Below are 19722 nucleotides of genomic sequence, written 5' to 3'. Positions count from 1 at the left end.
CCCTCCCCAGAATGAATTAACTTTTTTGGGCCCCGTTCTCTCATCTCAGTAAAATGGGGTGGGGGTGGGGGGATGGGAGAGGCGGAAAGGGAGGCTTGAATGAGTGCTAGGTTTCCTTCCAGTGAGAAATCTATGAATCTTCTCTTCTTCAGTCATTAGACTCCATAGTCCTTAAGAGCTGATGAAAACTTACCTAAGTTAGCATGCCATACTCCTTTACCCCCAAAAGAGCATTTGTACCAAGGCAGGTGCCATGTGCTGAATGGTCCCGTTTTCCTTTTCCCATGCATTCTTTTAATGCTCAGTATGCTTGTATGCTTTAATATTATGTTGTTCAAGCTCTCCAACCTTGGATATAGTAGTTCTCTCTGTATATTTTTAGAAGTGACATTGCCAATATGCCGGATGAAATCCTTTTCTTTCTTTCTTTCTTTCTTTTCTTTTTAAAATCCAGCTATACAGCAAATGTTAAAAAGAAATCTGGCAATGGACAAATCCTTGTTCTGGTAAGGCTGCTTTGGATTAGGGTGACTGACCTGAGGCAAGCAGGCCACACTTTACCTCTGCCAGCTGAGAGGAACCCCCTTCCTTTAAAGAGAAGCTTACCACACTGGGAGACAAGCATCTTAGAATTGGTCCTAGTTCTCCCCAAAAGGAAAGACTTAAAAAACAAAAAGAAAACAAAAATGAAGGCATGTGCCGAACTTTCTCTTTAGCCATTGTTTCTTTCTTTTTTGGAAATTTCCTATGGACTGACCCTGTCCTTGTTTTGACTCTTTCCAACTGCATGTAGCCTGGCTTTGTATTATACCTGTCACTGACTTAGCATTGAGGTGGCTTTCTTGAGGAAATTTTATAGTTTGACATTCACTGTGAACTTGACTTCTCAATATCATGTGTTGCCACTGTTTCTCTGTTACTGGAATGAGTTCCACCCTCAGCCTATCTTTTTAGTTTTTTGACCATTAAAAAAAAGTCCTCATCTGCTTCTGCCTTGGGGTGATGGTCCTCGAATACTCAATTAGGTTTCTGCCTGATTTAATTGAGAGGATTAACCTGATGGAGAGAATTATCTGACATGCTGTTATTTTAAATCTCTGTGTCTGGGGTGCATATATATATATGTATAATCATACACATATGTATGTATATGTATATATGTGTATATATACATATACATCCACTAACGTGTTTGTAATGTTTGCATATGTGTGGTATAGATATATGTGATATATATCTATATATCTATGTCTATGCGTATATCTCACACATATACACTTCTACTTCTTGCTATTGGAACAAGTATTATTATAAATAGTAGGATTGAGAACTGAAGTGAATCTTAGATACTATATAGTCTAGCCCCCTCATTCTGAAGGTGTAGAAAGTAAGGTCCAAGCAGGGGAAGAGACATATCCAGGGTCACAAAGGTTGGTAGGTGGCAGAGCTAGAATTCATAAATAATGAAAATTATTTATTTATTTATTAAAAAAATTAATTTTGGGGGGGGTCGGGTCAATGAGGGTTAAGTAACTTGCCCAGGGTCACACAGCCAGTTAGGTGTCAATTGTCTGAGGCTGGATTCGAACTCAGATCCTCCTGAATCCAGGGCTGGTGCTTTATCCACTTCGCCACCTAGCTGCCTAATTATGAAAATTATTTCAGGTAATTTTGTTAATTTCCCATCTTGAAGCTGTATTTTCTTTTCTCCTTCCCCATTTCTGCTATTGTCCATTTCATTAATTTTTTCCTCATATAATTCTGTTGGAAAGTTTTTTTTTTAATAGAAGGGTAGCTTTAGATGTAGAAGAACCTCATAGGTCATTCAGTCTGACTCATTTTACAGGTGAGGAAACTGGGGCCCAGCAAAGTTATATGACTTGCTGAAGGTCACACAGGCTTTGAGAACATCTTCGTTTCAATTGGATTTATTAAATGAGGTGGTAGGCTTTTGACGTTTCAAAATCGAGTCTTCATCTAATAAGTCAATCTGAATCGAAACACACCCACATGTGCAAGATGGAAAATTTCAGCTTTATGTTTTAGATGCTTAAAATATCCATACTTTGGTGACTGAGGCAAGAGGTTTTAAGGGTGGTTAAGGAGTGGAGTGAACAGAGGGTTCAAAAATTCTGATTAGAGGAAACTTGAGGTTCTAAAAGAAGACCTGTGGTTCATGCTGGACTTATAGGAGTGGTCATGAGATAGATAAGGATGACAGGGCTGGGAGGGAGGAATGAGCATAGGTGACATTCACAGGGGACCCTGAAATTTTTTCAAAGCACCCTATGCACATTATCTCCTTTGATCCCCATGTACAACAATCTCACAAGACAGGCAGTACAAATATTCTCACCCTCATTTTGCAGATGAAGAAACTGAACATGGCAGTTTTCTCCACATCTGGCATTCTTTTCATTACGCAATGTGGCTTCTTAAAGAATATTAGGGTCACGTGATGGTCTAGCAGCTTAGTGATAAAGGGGAAAGATTAAGAGTGAAGATTGTGAAATGGGACTTCAGTTTGAATATAGACTTGGTTAATCAATTAGCCCTGTGAGCTTTGGCAGATCACTTAGGCTCTCTTAGGCTCATTTTCCTCATCTGGAAAATGGGGATAGTAACAGCATCTACTTCACAAGATTATTGTATAATTCAAATGAGATAATATATATAAAGCTTTTTGTAAAACCCCAAAGTGCTATAGAATTGGGTTTTTAAATTATTCTTGTTATTATTATTGTATAAAGAGGCCTCTTCAGGTACTAGTTGGAAGTGATGGTCCAGATGTACTTGTCCTAACCTCTATTCTGAGGTTTCTCCTCTCCAGTCAGTGTGTCTGCAACTGAACTAGTTACTTTTCTTTCCAAATCCTTCTTTCTTCTTAATTCCCTATTATTGTTGAATGTACCTACTCACCCTAACTTGAAACCTTCAGCATCATCTTGAATTGTCTTTCTTACCCATAATATCCAATCTTTTTCTAATTCCTGTAACACCTCTCAAATATACCCCCTTCTCTCCTCTGACACTGCCATCAACCTGATATGGGCTCTTATCTCAGGCCTGGATTATTGCCATAGTCATCTGGTTGGTTTCCCTGCTTCACATTTCTTCCCCATACCAGTCCATCATCCACTCAGCTCTTAAAGTGATCTTCCATAAGTGCCCGTCTGACCATGCTGCCACCCCTCTCCTTCCCACCCCAGTAACCTCAAGTGGCTCTCTATTACCTTCAAGATCAAATATAAAATCTTGTGCTTTGCATCCCAAGAATTTAAAAACTGGATTCCCCTTAAGATCTTTCCATTTTTTCACCTTACACCCCCCCCCCCCCCAATTCTGCCATCCAGGGATGCTGGCTCCCATACTGTTCCTTGTACAAAACACTCTATTGATGAACGCCAGGCATTTTCATTGACTGTCCCTCATGCCTGAAATATTCACCCTCCCCACCTTGCCCTTGAGCTTCCCTAGTTTCCTTCAAGTTTCCCTTAATATAAAAACCCCTTCTTGATCCCCCTTAATGCTAGTGCTTTTCTTCTGTTGATTAGCTCCTATTTATTCTGCATGTCTCGTTCATATGTATTTGTTTGCATGTCATCTCCCCCATTAGACTGTGAACTACTTGGGATCAGGGACTGTTTTCTGTCATTCTTTGTAGCCCCAGAGCTTAGCATACTACAGGGTACACACTAAGCACTTAATAAATGTCAGTTACCTGATTGACTGACTGATGACCTCTAAAGTCTCCTTCAATTCTTAAGTTCTGTGCATCTGTGAACTAACCCAGCTTGTTCTATACAGGTTGTCTACCCCTGGAGGAAGGGGAAAAAAAATTGAGATCCTGCAAGAGAAAAAAAGATTTTATAGAACCTATTCTTAAGTCATAAGGTGTCAGTGACCAAAATAACCAGGAACCATCAGTTTATTAAATGGAAAAAGTTAAATTTTGTCTTGCCATAGGCTGACTCTAGGCAAGGTTTTTTATTCCCCTCCATATCTGACCCTTAGCTAGGAAAGACATGCTAGCCACTCAGCTCTGAATATGCTTCACTATGGGGGGGGGGGGAAGGGCGTGAGAATGGCTTCATCTCTTTGTTTCCCACGTTAGCCAACTTGACAAGTTAATTCCAACCACCTTGACATTGCTTTAATCTAGAGGACAATGAGGTCATCTGCCAGAGATTCCCAGTTGTCTTTGTGGTCATTAGGGTGATGATTAGAATGATTTTTGCGTTTCAATGTGCCTGGGGGAAGGGGGCCTAGGCGAGGTGACCTCTATTGTCCCTTTCAGCTCTGTGATTTGTAGATTTAATTAGCCATGGATGAAGCACCATTAATATGTTGGAGGGCCGGTAGGACAGCTGATGGAACTGGGTGGACTGAAATCAGGTCTCATTTATGCTCAAGTGAGTTAAGAGTTGGAGGGTAGTCATACCTGGTTTCTGATAAAATGCTAAGTTCCACAAAGAACTAAACCTTGAGGATTTTTTTAGGAAGGAGTGAAAGAAATAGGGTTTTTCTTGACAGATGAGAGAGGAAGGAGCTGGCCCAGATATTGATTTATCAAATCAGAGAAAAAAAATAACAAGACAGAAATGTTGGGTTGTCATATGGGGGTCTTAGGATCATAATGCAGAACAAGAAGGGACCTCGGAGGACATCCAGTTCTTGCTCTCATTTTTACAAATGAGGCAACTGAGGTCCAGAGACATCAAATAATTGTCCCAGAATCCTAAGCTGATATAATAGCCCAATGGCTCTTAAAAGGGACCTCAGGAGCCATCAATTTAAGCCCCTCATTATACAGATGGGGAAAAGCAGGTAATAAGTGTCAGAGGTGGGATTTGAACCTTGGTCTTCTGACCTTAGAGTTGGTAGCTTTTCTACTATACCAGGCTGACTCATCTTTGGTTGTTACTCAGCCTTTATGAATCACTCTAATCAGTTCCTTTGCTCTGAAATGCTGGAGTGCTCTCTTCCTCTTCCCTTCAATGCTCCGCTCAAGTGTCTCCTCCTTTAAAAGCCTTTCCTAATTCCCCTCGCCTTAATTATTATTATTATTATTTTTTGGTGGTTCAATGAAGATTAAGTGACTTGCCCAGGGTCACACAGCTAGTAAGTGTCAAGTGTCTGAGGCCAGATTTGAACTCAGGCCCTCCTGACTCCAGGGCCAGTGCTTTATCCACTGTACCATCTAGCTGCTGCCCCCCCCCCCCCAATTCTTAGTGTGGCTTGGTGTTGCTGTTCAATTGTGTCTGACTCCTTGTGACGTCATTTGGGGTTTTCTTGGCAAAGATACTGGAGTGATTTGCCATTTCCTTCTCCAGCTCATTTTACAGATGAGGAAACTGAGGCAATGTGGTGCAGTGAGGGTTAAGTGACTTGCTAAGGGTCACACAACTAGAAAGTGTCTGAGGCCAGATTTGAACTCATGAAGATGAGCCTTCCTGACTCTAGGCCCAGCACTCTATCTACTGTGCCATCTAGCTGCCCTGTGTGTCTCGGCACCTCCAAAAATTTAATTTACTGATGTGTGTTGTACATGTTGTTTTCCTCTAGTAGAACTGAGGCTCCTTGAGGGCAGGAACTGTTTTGTTCTTGTCTTTGTATCAACAGAGTTTTTGTTTTAAGTCCCCAGCATATGATAGACACTTAATAAACACCCACTGAGTCGAAATGCTGAAGCATTGAAGTGTTACCTATGTTGCTAATGCTACCATCTGAATCTCTTTCTTATTCATTCAGAGCTGAAGACCAGGCTCTCCGCTGGCCCCTGGAGCATGCCCACACTCCTGCCCAATGATCCTCTTGCAGCACACCGGACTTCCTTCCCCTGAGCAGCTCTCACCCCCTCTTCCTATGTCAGTGGCTACCAGGTCAAGAACCACCTTTCTGCAGAGACCTCTGGGGCTGGAGGCCACTTTGCCCCTGGCCAGGGCACAGGAGCTCACTCGAGCTGGGGCGGTGGAGCAGGATTTTGCACTGGAGGAACTATGTAGGCCTCTGTATTGTAAACTCTGTAATGTCACCTTGAACTCAGCCCAGCAAGCTCAAGCTCATTATCAGGTAAGGATGGCACAGAAACCTCAAGACGAGTTTCATTAATAACTCTTTTAGGGCAGAGAGTGTATGGGAGGCGAAGACATTTTGAGAGATTTGGGCCTCTCGGCAGGCAGCATCTAACCCGAGTACTTGCTTAAAAATATTTTCATAACTGCATTTTAGTAGAATTGATGTCCTTGATTTTCCTTTGCATTTGATTTTGTGCACTTAAAAACATTGTTCTGAGGAGGGCTCCCTCTACGGGCTTCACCAGATTGCCAGAGGGGTCCATGATATTAGAAAGATTAATACATGTGCAAGAAGAACTACAGTAGTAATAATCCAGAATATGGGGGCAGCTAGGTGGTGCAGTGGATAAAGCACCGGCCCTGGATTCAGGAGGACCTGCGTTCAAATCCAGCCTCAGACACTTGACACTTACTAGCTGTGTGACCCTGGGCAAGTCACTTAACCCTCATTGCCCCACCAAAAACAAAAAAAAAAGAATCCAGAATATGGTGAACAATGAAGTCCTAGGGTTTAAATTTCCCTTGTTTTCTTTTTTTTTTTCTCTTGGTGAGGCAATTGGGGTTAAGTGACTTGCCCACGGTCACACAGCTAGTAGGTGTTAAGTGTCTTAGGCCGGATTTGAACTCAGGTACTCCTGAATCCAGGGCTGGTCCTTTATCCACTGCACCATCTAGCTGCCCTCCCCCCCCCCCCCCCCGCCCCCCCCCCCCTTGTTTTCTAAGGAGATAACCTATACCTGTTTTAAAGGAAGCTTTCCATCCCATACTTCCCTTCATGAGCATAAGAAAGTCTGTTGTTTGTTGTAGGCTGCTCTGAGTCACCCATGTGGGGATCTGAACCTCTGATCCTAGCAGGGCTGATATCTTATATTTGATGTACAGAGCTTGACCCAGTCTGGCAGCTTTCAAAATCAGTAGATTTTTTTTCTTTTTAAAGGAGAAGTTGCAGGGACATATAGGTGTTGTCTATCTATGATAGGAGTAGGGTTGGGATAAGGGAAGAGTAAGATAAATGCTGACGAAAACTGACACAAATTGAGCAAGGCCCAAATGATATTTGTGAACTACAAGGAAGGAGAGAAGAGAGAACACTGCAAAATGTAGGCCCCACCCCTGACTTTTATTAGGCCTGTCCTGATTTCATTTCCCAATGGGGCATCGGCTACTCCTGAGTTTTCAAAAAGTAAACTTGCTTTGTGCCAAGCACTGTACTCAATCCACACTGGGCATACAAAGAAGGGTAGAAACATGGCTCCCACGCCAGAGGAAGTCACCACTGTCATGGGGGAGGTAACATGCAAACAACTTGGTACATACGAGGTATCTCCAATCTTTCCTATCTATTTAGAGTAGCAGATGGTTTTGAGGTGTGTCAGGTGGGATAGTGGAGAGACAGCGTGGTGTAGTGGGTAGAGTCCTAGATTTGGAGCAAGGAAGACTTGGGTTTATGTTCCTCCTCAGACGCTTAACTAGCTTGTGACCACGCTGCTGACCGTGCCACTGTTCTGAGCCTGTTTCCTTTTTGGTAAAAATGAAGACTGTAAGAACATAGATTTAGAGCTGAAAGGTCCTCTAGGTCAGCTCTCTAATTTTACAGATAAAGAAACTGAGGCCCAGAGAGTGACTTGCCCAGGGTTTCCCATCTAGTAAGTGGCTGAATCAGGGTCTGGATCAGGTGTTCGTAATCAAGTCAAGGGCTCTATTCCTTGCTGCCTCCTATTCCTTAGACATTGAAGGCCTTTCAGAGTTTCTGAAAACCTAATTTTGTACGTATCTGAGGCAGCCTTGGAGTAGAGGATAGAGGGCTGACTTAGAAGCTAAGAAGACCTGGGTCCTGTCTCTGACATACTCACTGTGTGACGCTGGGTAAGTCATTTAACATCTCACTGCTCTCGGGAACTTTCCATGACTAGAAATTGCAGAGAAGATGCCAGCCAGCAAGGTACCGAACAAGTTTCTTCCCTTGGCAAAATCACAAGCCCAGTTCTTATTCCCATGCTTTTTTGTCTTCACAATTGCCCACTTGTATTTTTTTTTTTTTTAGTGAGGCAATTGGGGTTAAGTGACTTGCCCAGGGTCACACAGCTAGTAAGTGTTAGGTGTCTGAGGCCAGATTTGAATTCAGGTACTCCTGACTCCAGGGCCAGTGCTCTATCCACTACGCCACCTAGCCGTCCCTCCCACTTGTATTTTTAATCTTAACATTATAGGTTCAGAGCTTGAAGGGACTTTCAAGATCATCTAAGCCATCCTTTCTAACTTGAAAGACAAGGAAACAGGTGTAGAAAAGTAAAAGGTCTAGGTTAAGGTCACAGAGGTAGCAAGTGATTGAGTCAGGATTTGAACCCCAGCCCTTCTCCCCCTGTGCCACACTTTCATTACTTTGCTTCTACTGGCTACTACATCTGCTCCTTCAATTTGAAACAGTTCCCCCCAATTCTTTAAGAAAGAAAAGGAGGGGGCAGCTAGGTGGCGCAGTGGATAGAGCACTGGCCCTGGAGTCAGGAGTACCTGAGTTCAAATCTGGCTTCAGACACTTAACACTTACTAGCTGTGTGACCCTGGGCAAGTCACAACCCCAATTGCCTCACTAAAAAAAAAAAAGAAAGAAAGAAAAGGAAACAACAACAATTGAAAAACTTCTCCCTCCAACCTACCATTATTTTGTCTGCTTTCTTCCATAGCCAAATATCTAGAAAGAAGAATGTGCCCTCCTGGCTTTCTCTTGCTTATCCCTCACTCCTCAGTCCCCAGAAGTATGCTTTCTGTCCTGCTCTACCTATTTCTCTCCTCCTTGATCTTCTGTCTCTTCTTCCTTGGCTTCTACAATACTGAGTTCCCAAAGTTCTCTTGGCTCTCTCACTTCTCTGTCTTTTCCTGCTTCTTCTTATTGGTTAAATGCCTAGGCATTTCCAACCCCCTAACATTCTCCAAATTGCTGCTTTTGAACTGGGTTTCTCCCTGTATACTTTTTTTTGACAAACTCATCTACTCTCAGGCCTTAAAGGAACACCTTTGTGCAAGTACCTCCAGTCCTTTAATGACTGTACTTTAGTATAAGAATCAGACCTTTTCTGCTCCTGAGGACAGAACTTGGAGCAGTGGTTACAAGTTTGGACTTTCCTATCAGTGAAATAGGCTACCTTGGGAGGTAGTGGGTCCCTGCTCTCTGGAGATCTTAAGACTGAAGCTGAATGATGACTTTTCAGAAATGTAGTAGAGGGGATTCTTGGTCAGGAGTGGCTTGGATGAGATTGATCATCGATTTTGGAAGTTTTGGAGATCATTAAGTCTAATGCCTTCATTTTCTAGGTGAGGAAACTGTTACAGAGATCATGCTCATGAATCACTTAGTGACTTGCCTAGGGTCCCACAGTGCATAAGTGTTTTGAGGAACAATTTGAACCCAGGCCACCCGGAATCCAAGTCCAGCATAAAGCTATATCTCTAGGCCTCTGAGATTCCTTTTAATTTTTAGGTTACATGATTTTCAAATCTGTATCATTCTAACCTCTCTTCCAGGCCCTTGGCCTGAATTCCCATTGGCATGCCTGGGCATCTTTACCAGGATGTGCTGTTGTGACTTCTCCCTTAAAACCCATTTTTCTTGATTTGCCCAATTCTGTTAACCGCATTTTCTCTGTCTCAAAATCTTGGGGACTTTTGCTCCTTCTACTCCTTTATCTTTGCTCTTTACAGGTGTTCACTGCCATATCCTATAGCTTTTCGACTTCTGGAAGGTCTCTCAAATCTGTCCTCTACTTTTCACTCCCCACGAGAATGTCAGTCTTTATGACTTCTTACCTGGACTATTTCAACATCTGCCCAACTGGTCTCCCTAGCTTCCATCTTTTCTCCTTAGGCTAGCCTACACACCAGCCAGATTATTCTTCTTGGACCATAGGTATTGTGATTACTGTACCCTCCCATCTCAACCTTTGGTGGCTGTGCATTGCCCTCCAAGCAACTCTAAATCCTTTCCCTGACATTCAAGGCCTACCAGGATATGACTCTAACCTATCATTTTATAGCCAGATTGAGACAATTAGGAGAATTAGAGATGGAAGGGACCTTGGTAGGCATATAGCCCAGCCTCCTCATTTTGTAGATGAGAAAAGTGAGGTCTGGACAAAGGAATTGAGTTGACCAGAGTTAACTAAGAGAGCCAGGATTGAAACCCAGGTTCACTGACCCAGAGCCAGCACTCTTTCCTGGGTAACTTGCTCACTCCATGAGGGAACTGCAGACAACATGTTCTAAGAGGTTAGAGAATGGAGAACTCCAGTTTTTCATTTTTTTTGCTTTGAAGACTCACAGAGTTCTTCTCTTCAGGACCTCTACAACCGCCGTAAGTCAGGCCCTTATCACCTCTCACCAAGGCCATTGGGATAGCCTTCTAATCGAATCCTATGCTCAGCCCTTCCTTAAAATTGGCCAAATGCATGGCTGTCAAATCGATATTTCTAAAGCACAGTCCTGAGCATGTCCCTTCTTTGCTCAAGACGTCTCAGTGGCTTCCTCTCACTTTACTATAAAATGCGAACTCCTCTGTTGGGCATTTAAAGTCCTCCATCATTTGGCTTCCACCTATCTTTTCGTGTGGATTGTACATTACACCCCCTCCTACATATTGCTGCTGAACTGACCCAGCCCATCAGGTGTTCCTCATCCATGGTCGTCCATCCCTCCCCTCTGCCTTTACACTGGCTTTTCCCACATCCCTGGAATTCTATCCCTTCTCCCTCCTCCTAGAGTCCTTAGAGCCTGTCAAGGCTCCACTCAAATGCCACTTCCTTCCAGAAGCCTTTTCTGATTCCTCCACTTGTTAGTGCTAATTTGAGTCCTCCTGCAATTAGTTTGTATTTACCTCTCCATGTGGGTGTTTTCTGCTCCAGTAGAATGAGAGCTCTTTGAGGTCAGAACAGGGACTATTTTTGTCTTTGCTTTCCTGGTGCCTTGCCCATAGCTGGCTTGATAAATGTTGGATGAATGGAATTTACACCTAGGCTGCCTCCCATGCCTCATCTCCACCTATTGAAATCTTATCCATCCTTTAGAGCTTAGCCCAAATAAGACTGCCTCTGGGTAGGTAGCCTTTCTCATTGTTTCTATTCCCTATCCCTTCTCCCTGCCTGACATTGAAATGATATCTTATTTCTCTGGATTCTCATGGCGTAGTCTTTGCATCTTCCTTGGGGAGGTATTGTTTGTGTCCTGGAAAATGTGTTGCCTTTGGAGGCAAAGGACCCGAGTTTGAATTAACTTTGGGTAATTACCTACCTTCTCTGAGCCTCAGTTTCCCCATTTCAAAAGTAAGGTTGGGTTAGATGGTCCCTAAAGTCCACTCTAGCTTTAATTCTCTGATCCTGCTTATCTTATGCTGCCAGGTATTGTAATTATACTTACATACACACATACACACGTATATGGATACATATGTATATACATGTGCACATACACGCTGTGTGTGTGTGTGTGTGTGCGTGCGTGCGTGTGTGTGTGTGTGTGTGTGTGTGTGTGTGTGTGATATCACTCTGAAGCCAAGAGGCAGAGTAGGGTGTACTGGAAAGTAGATTAGATTTGGAGCCAGTGATTCGGGGTTCAAATACTGGCTCCGTCATTAAGTACCTGTGTGACCTTGGACAAGGTTTGATTTCCCTCATCTATAAAATGAGAAGATTGGACTGGATTACCTTTGAGTTCCCCAAACCTCTAAAGCTACCATGATCCTCTGACCCTTGAGGGCCAGGGGCTCCACCCAGCACTGCTCCCAGTAATTAGTACATAGTATATAGTAATTGCTCAAGAAATGTGTGAGCAATTTTCTTTTACAAAATCCAGGTCATAAATCTCTTATTTGTTGCCTATTGGGGGAAGATACAATCCAAAGTGAAATCTTTAGGTGGGGGATTTGGGGAGCGATGGCATGTCATTGGAATGGTTTCCCATTCCAGACAAGTGTGCTGAGATGACACGTGTAGAACCCCAGGCTCCCTCTGTCAGGAGTCCACAGGAGCCAGATGAAGGAGCAGCAGCATCCCTCATAGCCTTGCTCACAGCTCTTAGCAACTGCCTTGAAATAACTAAACCCAGGGAAAGATATTTTGGGCCAGAGTTGGCTTTAGATAATTTGGTTTGTCCAAAGTGGAGAGCTAGCAAAGGATAGAAAGAATGTTATGAGTAAAAAAGAACAGGAGGAAACTGAGGCCCAGGTATAGAAAGAGGGAATAGGGAAGTCTGTCTGTAGCTTTGTGGTTTTATTTATTTCTGGGGGGAGGTGGTGGTAGTTGAGTTGGGATTTTCTAGATGTAGGGAAAATAAGTCAATATTTGTTTTTTTGTTTTTGCTTTTGTTTTTTTAGTGAGGCAATTGGGGTTAAGTGACTTGCCCAGGGTGACACGGCTAGTAAGTGTTAAGTGTCTGAGGTCGGATTTGAACTCAGGTACTCCTGACTCCAGGGCCGGTGCTCTATCCACTGCGCCACCTAGCTGCCCCTGTTTTTTTTTTTTAAACTTTGAACATTTAGGCTTTTAAAAAATTTTTTTGAATTTAACAAACACCAAATAAAATAGCTATTTTTCGTATACTAATCCTTGTTTTTTAAAAAACCATATAGTTTTACAGTGGAATCAGGACAAGTCAGCCTACTTATTACACATTTTATTACTAGTATGCTTTACATCCAGATTGTTGAGTGGTTAAAAATCAGTTTTGGCCCTCAGGGGAGGGGAATCCCAGGTCTGCCTGTGTTCACTCCTGAATATATAGAGGAGTATGGCAAGATGGACAGAGCTTTGATGTTGACCTCTGGGGACCTGAGTTTGAATTCTGGCTTCTGACTTACTACTTATATGACCTACATGAGGCAGCGATCTCTCTGCATACAGTCCTGCAACACATCTAATTTATAGCTTTATAGAATCCCTAGTGACTTGCCCATGATTAGCTAGCTAGTTTGACTCAGAGGAAAGAATTGAACCCAGGGCTTCCTGTTTTCCCAGGCTGCTAGATCATTCAGCCTCTGGATAGTAGGGTCAGGCAGTGGGGTCCTATGCCTCCTTCAGATGGAAGTAGGAGTCATAAAACTATACATAAGGATCCCTGCATGCTGCATATTCACCTAGATATCTATGCTTCATTGTTTTTTTTTTTAATTTTGTTAAATATTTCTCATTTACATTTTATTCTAGTTCAGATCATACTTGGTAGTGTTGTGGGTCACATTTGCCTTCATGGGCTTTGTATTCAACACCTCTGGTGAAGGGTCCATAAAAGAGGGCAGAAGGAGTTCAGGCTAGGAAGGGAGGCTGAATCCTTTTGTGGCAATGAGGAGCCACTGATGGTTTTGGGTAGGGGAAAGACAGGAATCATTATGCCTCTCAATCAGTCAAAAAGTATTCATTAGGCACCTATTACATATAACTTCCCGTCATAGGTGCTGGGGATACAAAACCAAATATCAAATGGTCCCAGCTTTCAAGGAGTTTATGTTCTATATCCACAACAAGAAGACCAATATGGTTGGGGGCATAGTATAGTTAGTGGAAATGACTAAAGGCAAGATGACCAGATGGTCATTTGAAATGGTCCAGATGAGCAATATTAAGGGCCTAAATGAGTGTGGGGTTATTGGGAGTCTCCAGTCTCCAAAAAGAAAAACAGGAAACAGGAACATTTTCACCTATACATGTGGTACATATGGCTTTCATTGGAGGTCTTTCGGAAGTGGTGGGATGACCCATTGGGTGAGTATGTCATAGTTGGGCTTTGTTTACTTGATATGAGTTGGAGTAGATGACCATTGAGGTCCCTTTGGATGCTAAAATTCTGTGATTGTTTGTCTTCCTTTTAAAGAAACTGTGGAAGTAATTTACTTTTTTTTTTAAAGTATTTCATTGTTTCCCAGTTACATGCTTTTGTTTTTGTTTTTTTTTGTGGGGTAATGAGGGTTAAGTGACTTGCCCAGGGTCACACAGCTAGTAAGTGTCTGAGGCCAAATTTGAACTCAGGTCGTCCTGAATCCAGGGCCAATGCTTTATCCACTGCACCACCTAGCTGCCCCCAGTAATTTACTTTTATAGGGGAAAACTTAGGTTGTTTTATACATATTTTAATGATAATAACAATTGTTATCTCATGAAGTGCCTTAAGAGTAACCAAGCATTTTATATCTGTTAATCCCATTTGAGCTTCACAATATTGATGGCTACTACAGATATCATTATCTTCCTTTTACCAATGAGAAAACTGAGGCTAAGTGTGATTTACCCAGTGTCACACAACTAGCTAATATGTATCAGAAGTAAAATTTAAATCCTGGTCTGTCTTACTCCAGGTCTGGATTATTTTGTCCAACTATCTTTACTTTCCAAGGTGCTTATGTACCTGTAGATTTAGTTTTTCTTAAATAGTTTGGACAGACAACAATGGAAGGAGCTGGTTATACATGGAGGAATTCCTTATACTTCATAGACTGTGGTATTGAGCAGTGAGCCTGAAATAGACAGCAGTGAAAATGGGCCCTAGTTCAGATTTTCCCCCTGATTTATTGTGCTCTAGTATTTGGATTGTGTCTGCTGTTCAATGAGCACTAAGATTGGCTGGTGATCAGATTAATGATAGCACTGGTCCCCAGCTACTTCAAGTCTCATCTAATTAGTTCATTAAATTTGGAGGGGAATAAAACAATCAGGAAGCAAATTATTGGGCAAATGTCTCAATCATCAGGGTGTTCTTTAGTATTTCTAAATTAGAGAGTGACAGGAGTAGGGCAGCATATTCTAGGGAAGTAGTGGAAAGAATGGTACCATGGAAGGCCCTAGATTTATAATCATAGTATCTAGGTTTGATCCCCATATCTTTCAGTCAGGCCCTGTTTGACCTTGGCCTGTCATTTAACCCTCTGTGTGCCTCGGTTGCCTCATTTGTAAAATAAGGGGGTTGGATTAGGTGGCCTCCAAGCTCATTTCCAGCCCTAGTTCTATGATATTACCCTTACTTGTAGGAGTTGTAGACAAAGGGAAACTAATTCAAATTAGTAATAACAGCAACAACAATATTTATAATAGGGGGCAGCTAGGTGGTACAGTGGATAAAGGACCAGCCCTGGATTCAGGAGTATCTGAGTTCAAATCTGGCCTCAGACACTTGACACTTACTAGCTGTGTGACCCTGGGCAAGTCACTTAACCCTCATTGCCCACAAAAAAACCCCAAACCCCAAAACCCTAACCAATATTTATAATAATTGCTGATATTTATATAGAGTAGGAGTTCTTAATCTGGGGTGCATGAGACTGTAAGGGGTCTGTGGCTAGATTTCAGAGCATCTCTGAGCTTGGATGGAGGAAAAAAATGACATCTTTTATTTACATTAACCTTTAGCTGAAAATGAACATTTGCTTAAATAAGGAGCTTAGGCAACAAGACATTTTTCGAGAAGGGGTCCTTAGGCTTCCCCAAATTGCCAAAGTGTTCATGACACAAAAAAGATGTTAAGCACCTCTGACCCAGGGTCTTAAGTTTCACCAAATATTTGGCATTTGTTGCTGCATTTGATCCCTCTGACAGCACTGCTAGGTAGGTATATTCTAGGTGTCATCTTGGGTTTGCAGATGAGGAAACAGGGTTAGGGAGAAAAAGGCTATTGTGTGGCCTTGAGATGATGCTTCAAGGTCGTTGAACACAGACCCAGGGGCAGGGGCAGAATTCCTTTGAGGAAAAGGATCAGACTGGGTTGGAGTTCCTGGAGTAAGAAATGTGAAGGAAAACAGGCTCTAAAGGAAGAATATAAAAACAAAGCACAGAGAACATCTGGAACAGCTGCTAGAGATAATGGCTCTCACATTTATGTGCTGCTTTGAGTTTGGAAAAGCCATTTTCCATTGTTTCATTCGATCCTCTCAACGAGTCTATGAAGAGAAAACTAAGATTGAGAGCGTTAGGTGACTTGTAAGTGTCTGATTTGAATTCAGGTCGTCTTGAATCTAAGTCACATATTCTTATCTGCTATTCCCTGCTGCTTCCCATTCTTTTGATCAGAGAGGTCTTTCAGAATTTCCGAAAAGCCAACTTTATACTTACCTGTTTTCTATGGGATAGGACATCTGATTTTGTTCTTTGTCACATGCAACATAGGTGGAAGGGCTGGCAATTTTATTGGCTTGAGAGATCTCCCAGTGTGGGATTCTTTCCACTGCTTGAGATTGCAGTCCCCCTGTGGCATAGTAATTAAGTCCTAGGGAATCGTCCGAGTCAGTGTAAGAAGAAGGATGTGACCTCAAGTTTTCCTGACTCTAAGCTCAGCACCCTTCTTTATGGGATACTATTAAAAATCTGTCCTTTTTTTTTCCCCAGTGAGGAAGAAGAGTTTACTTTCTGTGATTTGTTATGGAATTTTTCTTTAGAAAGGGTCTAGACCTATGATTTCATTGATATTGGAAATTAATTCTATCGGTATAGGCAGCAGCTTTTCTGCAACTTGTCATTTTAGGCTCAGATCTTCAGCTGGAAGGGACCCCAGAGGTCATTGTGCCTCACACTTTCATTTTACAAAGGAGGAAATCAAGGCCCAAGGGAATTGCATGGGGCACGAAGAAATTAAATGCCTTTCCTGCTAATGATCTTTCCCCCCAGAAATCTTAGCTCATTAATTCTAATGTGGAAATTACAAACAGTAGTTATTTAATAAATGTACATAAGTAGGCACTTAACTAATGTTTGTCGATTAATGAATTGAAATGCTTGTTTGCCTAACTGATAAAAAGGGAAAGCTATTTGTCCAGTCTGAGCAGTGTCTTGAAGTATTTTAACACATCACTTTTTTTTTTTTTGGTGGGGCAATGAGGGTTAAGTGACTTTCCCAGGGTCACACAGCTAGTAAGTGTCAAGTACCTGAGGCTGGATTTGAACTCAGATCCTCCTGAATCCAGGGCCCATGCTTTACCTACTGTACCACCTACATTTCTACAATCTGGAGCATTTTCTTGCTTCCTATGATGGGCCAGATCTGGGGGCTGCTCTGAAGTTTGCATAAAGTTAGGAGCAGTTTTTGTCTTGTTTCAGGGATTCTTATACTGGTCAGCCAGCCTCCAAATGCTTCCAGGCTGTTTTATTTTAAAATGAGGTCATTTATATTTATAGCTGCAAAATCATGGCTTTGGTTGTAACTTAATTTAAAAATCAAATCACTGGAGACAAACCATGCCTTCATTTTTATTAGCATCTATCTGCAGGCTGCTGCTCCTTAGGGGCAAGGCTGGTGTGCTGTTCAACAACACCGTCTTATCAGCAAAAATATCCAGAGTAGAGAGATGCTCCAAGGAGGGAATTTATGAACCGAAATTGGGGGGAACCCCTAAGAAACAAGGCACTCTCTTGTTGACAGCCTCCCATTTCTAATACTGCATCACAGGTTTAGAGATGAAATGGCTCCCAAAATCTCAGTTTAGCTCATTTAAAAAAAAACAGATAATGAAACTGAGGTCCAGAGATGTTAATTGGTGTCATCACACAGGAACTAAGTATCAGGCAAGATTTGTACCCAGGTCTATGAACTGTGCCATACTGATCATAGATTTAGGGGTTAAAAGGGATGTTGGGTCACTGAGTCCAAATTCCTAATTGTATAGACGATGAAACAGGTCCAAAGAAGTCGGAGTGACTTGTTCAAAGTTACACAACTGGATTTGAATCCAGGTCTTGTGACTCCAAAGCTAGTGTTCTTGTGTTATTTGTTACTGTCAAGAGAGAGTTGTTATTTTTATTATTCATATCAAATTGGAGAGGACACAATTCCCTTTAAAGTATCTTCCCTATTTTCTTAAATATGGATTAATATTTATGTTCAATCATTTCAGTCATGTCTGATTCTTTGTGTGTCCATCTGGGTTCCTTTTTTTTTTTTTTTTTGGCAAAGATAGAAGCGGTTTGCCATTTCCTTTGCCTGCTTATTTTACAGATGATGAAACAGGCAAATGGGGGTAAGTGACATAGCCAGTAAGTGTCTGAAGCCAGATTTGAACTCAGATCTTCCTGACTCCAGGTCTGGCACTCTTATCTACTGCACCACTATTAGTATTCATAAAATGTTTGGTAATTAGATAAACAACCTGTCACTTCTGTTACCTGATGTTCAAGGGAAGGATGAAAAGAAAAACCAGTATTCAGGGGGAAAAATAGGGACCTTTAGAAGGAATGTTATTCAATGTAGCAAGCTTATTTTATGTAGTTTCTATCAGAGAAGGCAACTATCCCTAGGTTAAAAATTCTGCTTGAAACATTAAATCAAAATTTTGATATTTGTTTTTTTTTTAAACCAAATCACCAAAGTTTGGAAAGCTGGGCTCTCTCTAACAGCCTTTTCCTAGGTCACTTGAGGTGGGCCACCCAAACTTCACCCACCGGCATCAGTGGTGGGAGCAAGATGGGATGGGGGGCGTCCAGCAATGCTAAGAAAAAAATTAATAAACCAATCTCTTTAAAAAAAATAGCATAGTCCTGCAGTGGAAGTAGGAGAGGTCAAAGTTCATATTTAGTACTGATTATGCTTTTTATCTGAGTCATTGATTGGATAAAATCAGAGTTATGGTCACAGAGTGTGTGCTAGTGTTGGTCTTTGGTGGGGGGGGGGGTCATGAATCTGAATTCCAACTCCATCACCCACTTCTTATGTGACCCTTGGCTAGCCACAACATCTGTGTCTAAGTTTCCTGATTCAAAAGAATGTGAGCTCTTTGAAGGTATGGTCTGTTTCCTCCTTGTTTTTGTATTCCTGGAGTCTAACACAGTAATGCTTAGCAAGTATGTTCATGCTTGTTGATAGATTGATTGGGGGGGGGGGCGATGAAAAAGGTAAGGATGGTGGAGAGGGAGAGAAATGCTTATTATATATTCTATCCTTTACTAAGTGGTTGTGGGAGAAGTGTCTTCTTAAAAAACACTCCAGAAATATGAGATAAGATGATTGCACAGTAGAAAGATCATAGTACTTGAAGTCCAAAAATTTAGTGGTTAAATCAAGCACTAAAAAATATTCTGTAGATAGGATTAACAGCTTGCTGTTGCTGCTAATATCTTGAAGGTTTACCACTCACTTGAGAGGCATTATTCTATTGGATCCCAACAACATGCTGGGAGGGTAGATACTTTTTCTTTGTTTTGTAGGAGTTAACTTTGTTTTTCAATCTTAATAGTATTTTATTTTTTTGGTGTTTTTTTTTTTTTTTAGTGAGGCAATTGGGGTTAAGTGACTTGCCCAGGGTCACACAGCTAGTAAGTATTAAGTGTCTGAGGTCGGATTTGAACTCAGGTACTCCTGACTCCAGGGCCGGTGCTCTATCCACTGCGCCACCTAGCCGCCCCGCAATCTTAATAGTATTTTAATTTTTTTTCCAGTTACATGTAAAGATAGTTTTCAACACCTTGCTAAATATTTTATTTTATGCATATAAAACCATTATTCTGAGGAGAAGCCATCAGGCTTCAGCAGACTGACTCTGCCCAAAGGGATCTCTGATGCATAAAGGTTAAGAATTTTGGGACCAAAATTCCTTTCTCTTGCTACATAGCACTTTGTCTTCCCTCCATGAAACTACTTTGCATTTACTTTTTGTATATTTTGTATCTTACTTATCTTTTTATGCATT

General features: G+C 41.8%; 1 protein-coding gene across 1 annotated transcript in view; it reads left to right on the top strand.

The window, feature by feature from the left end:
- The window catches only part of ZMAT3 (zinc finger matrin-type 3), a 38403-nt gene that overhangs the window by 993 nt on the left and 17688 nt on the right, over positions 1-19722 (top strand). Inside the window, exon 2 of the mRNA XM_043996663.1 lies at positions 5752-6072. Coding sequence (XP_043852598.1) covers positions 5806-6072 — 267 coding nt within the window. The 5' untranslated portion in view covers positions 5752-5805. The remainder of the gene's footprint in view (positions 1-5751; positions 6073-19722) is intronic.

Source organism: Dromiciops gliroides, chromosome 3 (genome assembly GCF_019393635.1).
Source record: "Dromiciops gliroides isolate mDroGli1 chromosome 3, mDroGli1.pri, whole genome shotgun sequence".
Taxonomy (NCBI): domain Eukaryota; kingdom Metazoa; phylum Chordata; class Mammalia; order Microbiotheria; family Microbiotheriidae; genus Dromiciops; species Dromiciops gliroides.
The sequence above is the reverse complement of the archived record's forward strand: the minus strand, read 5'-3'. Positions and strand labels throughout refer to the sequence as shown.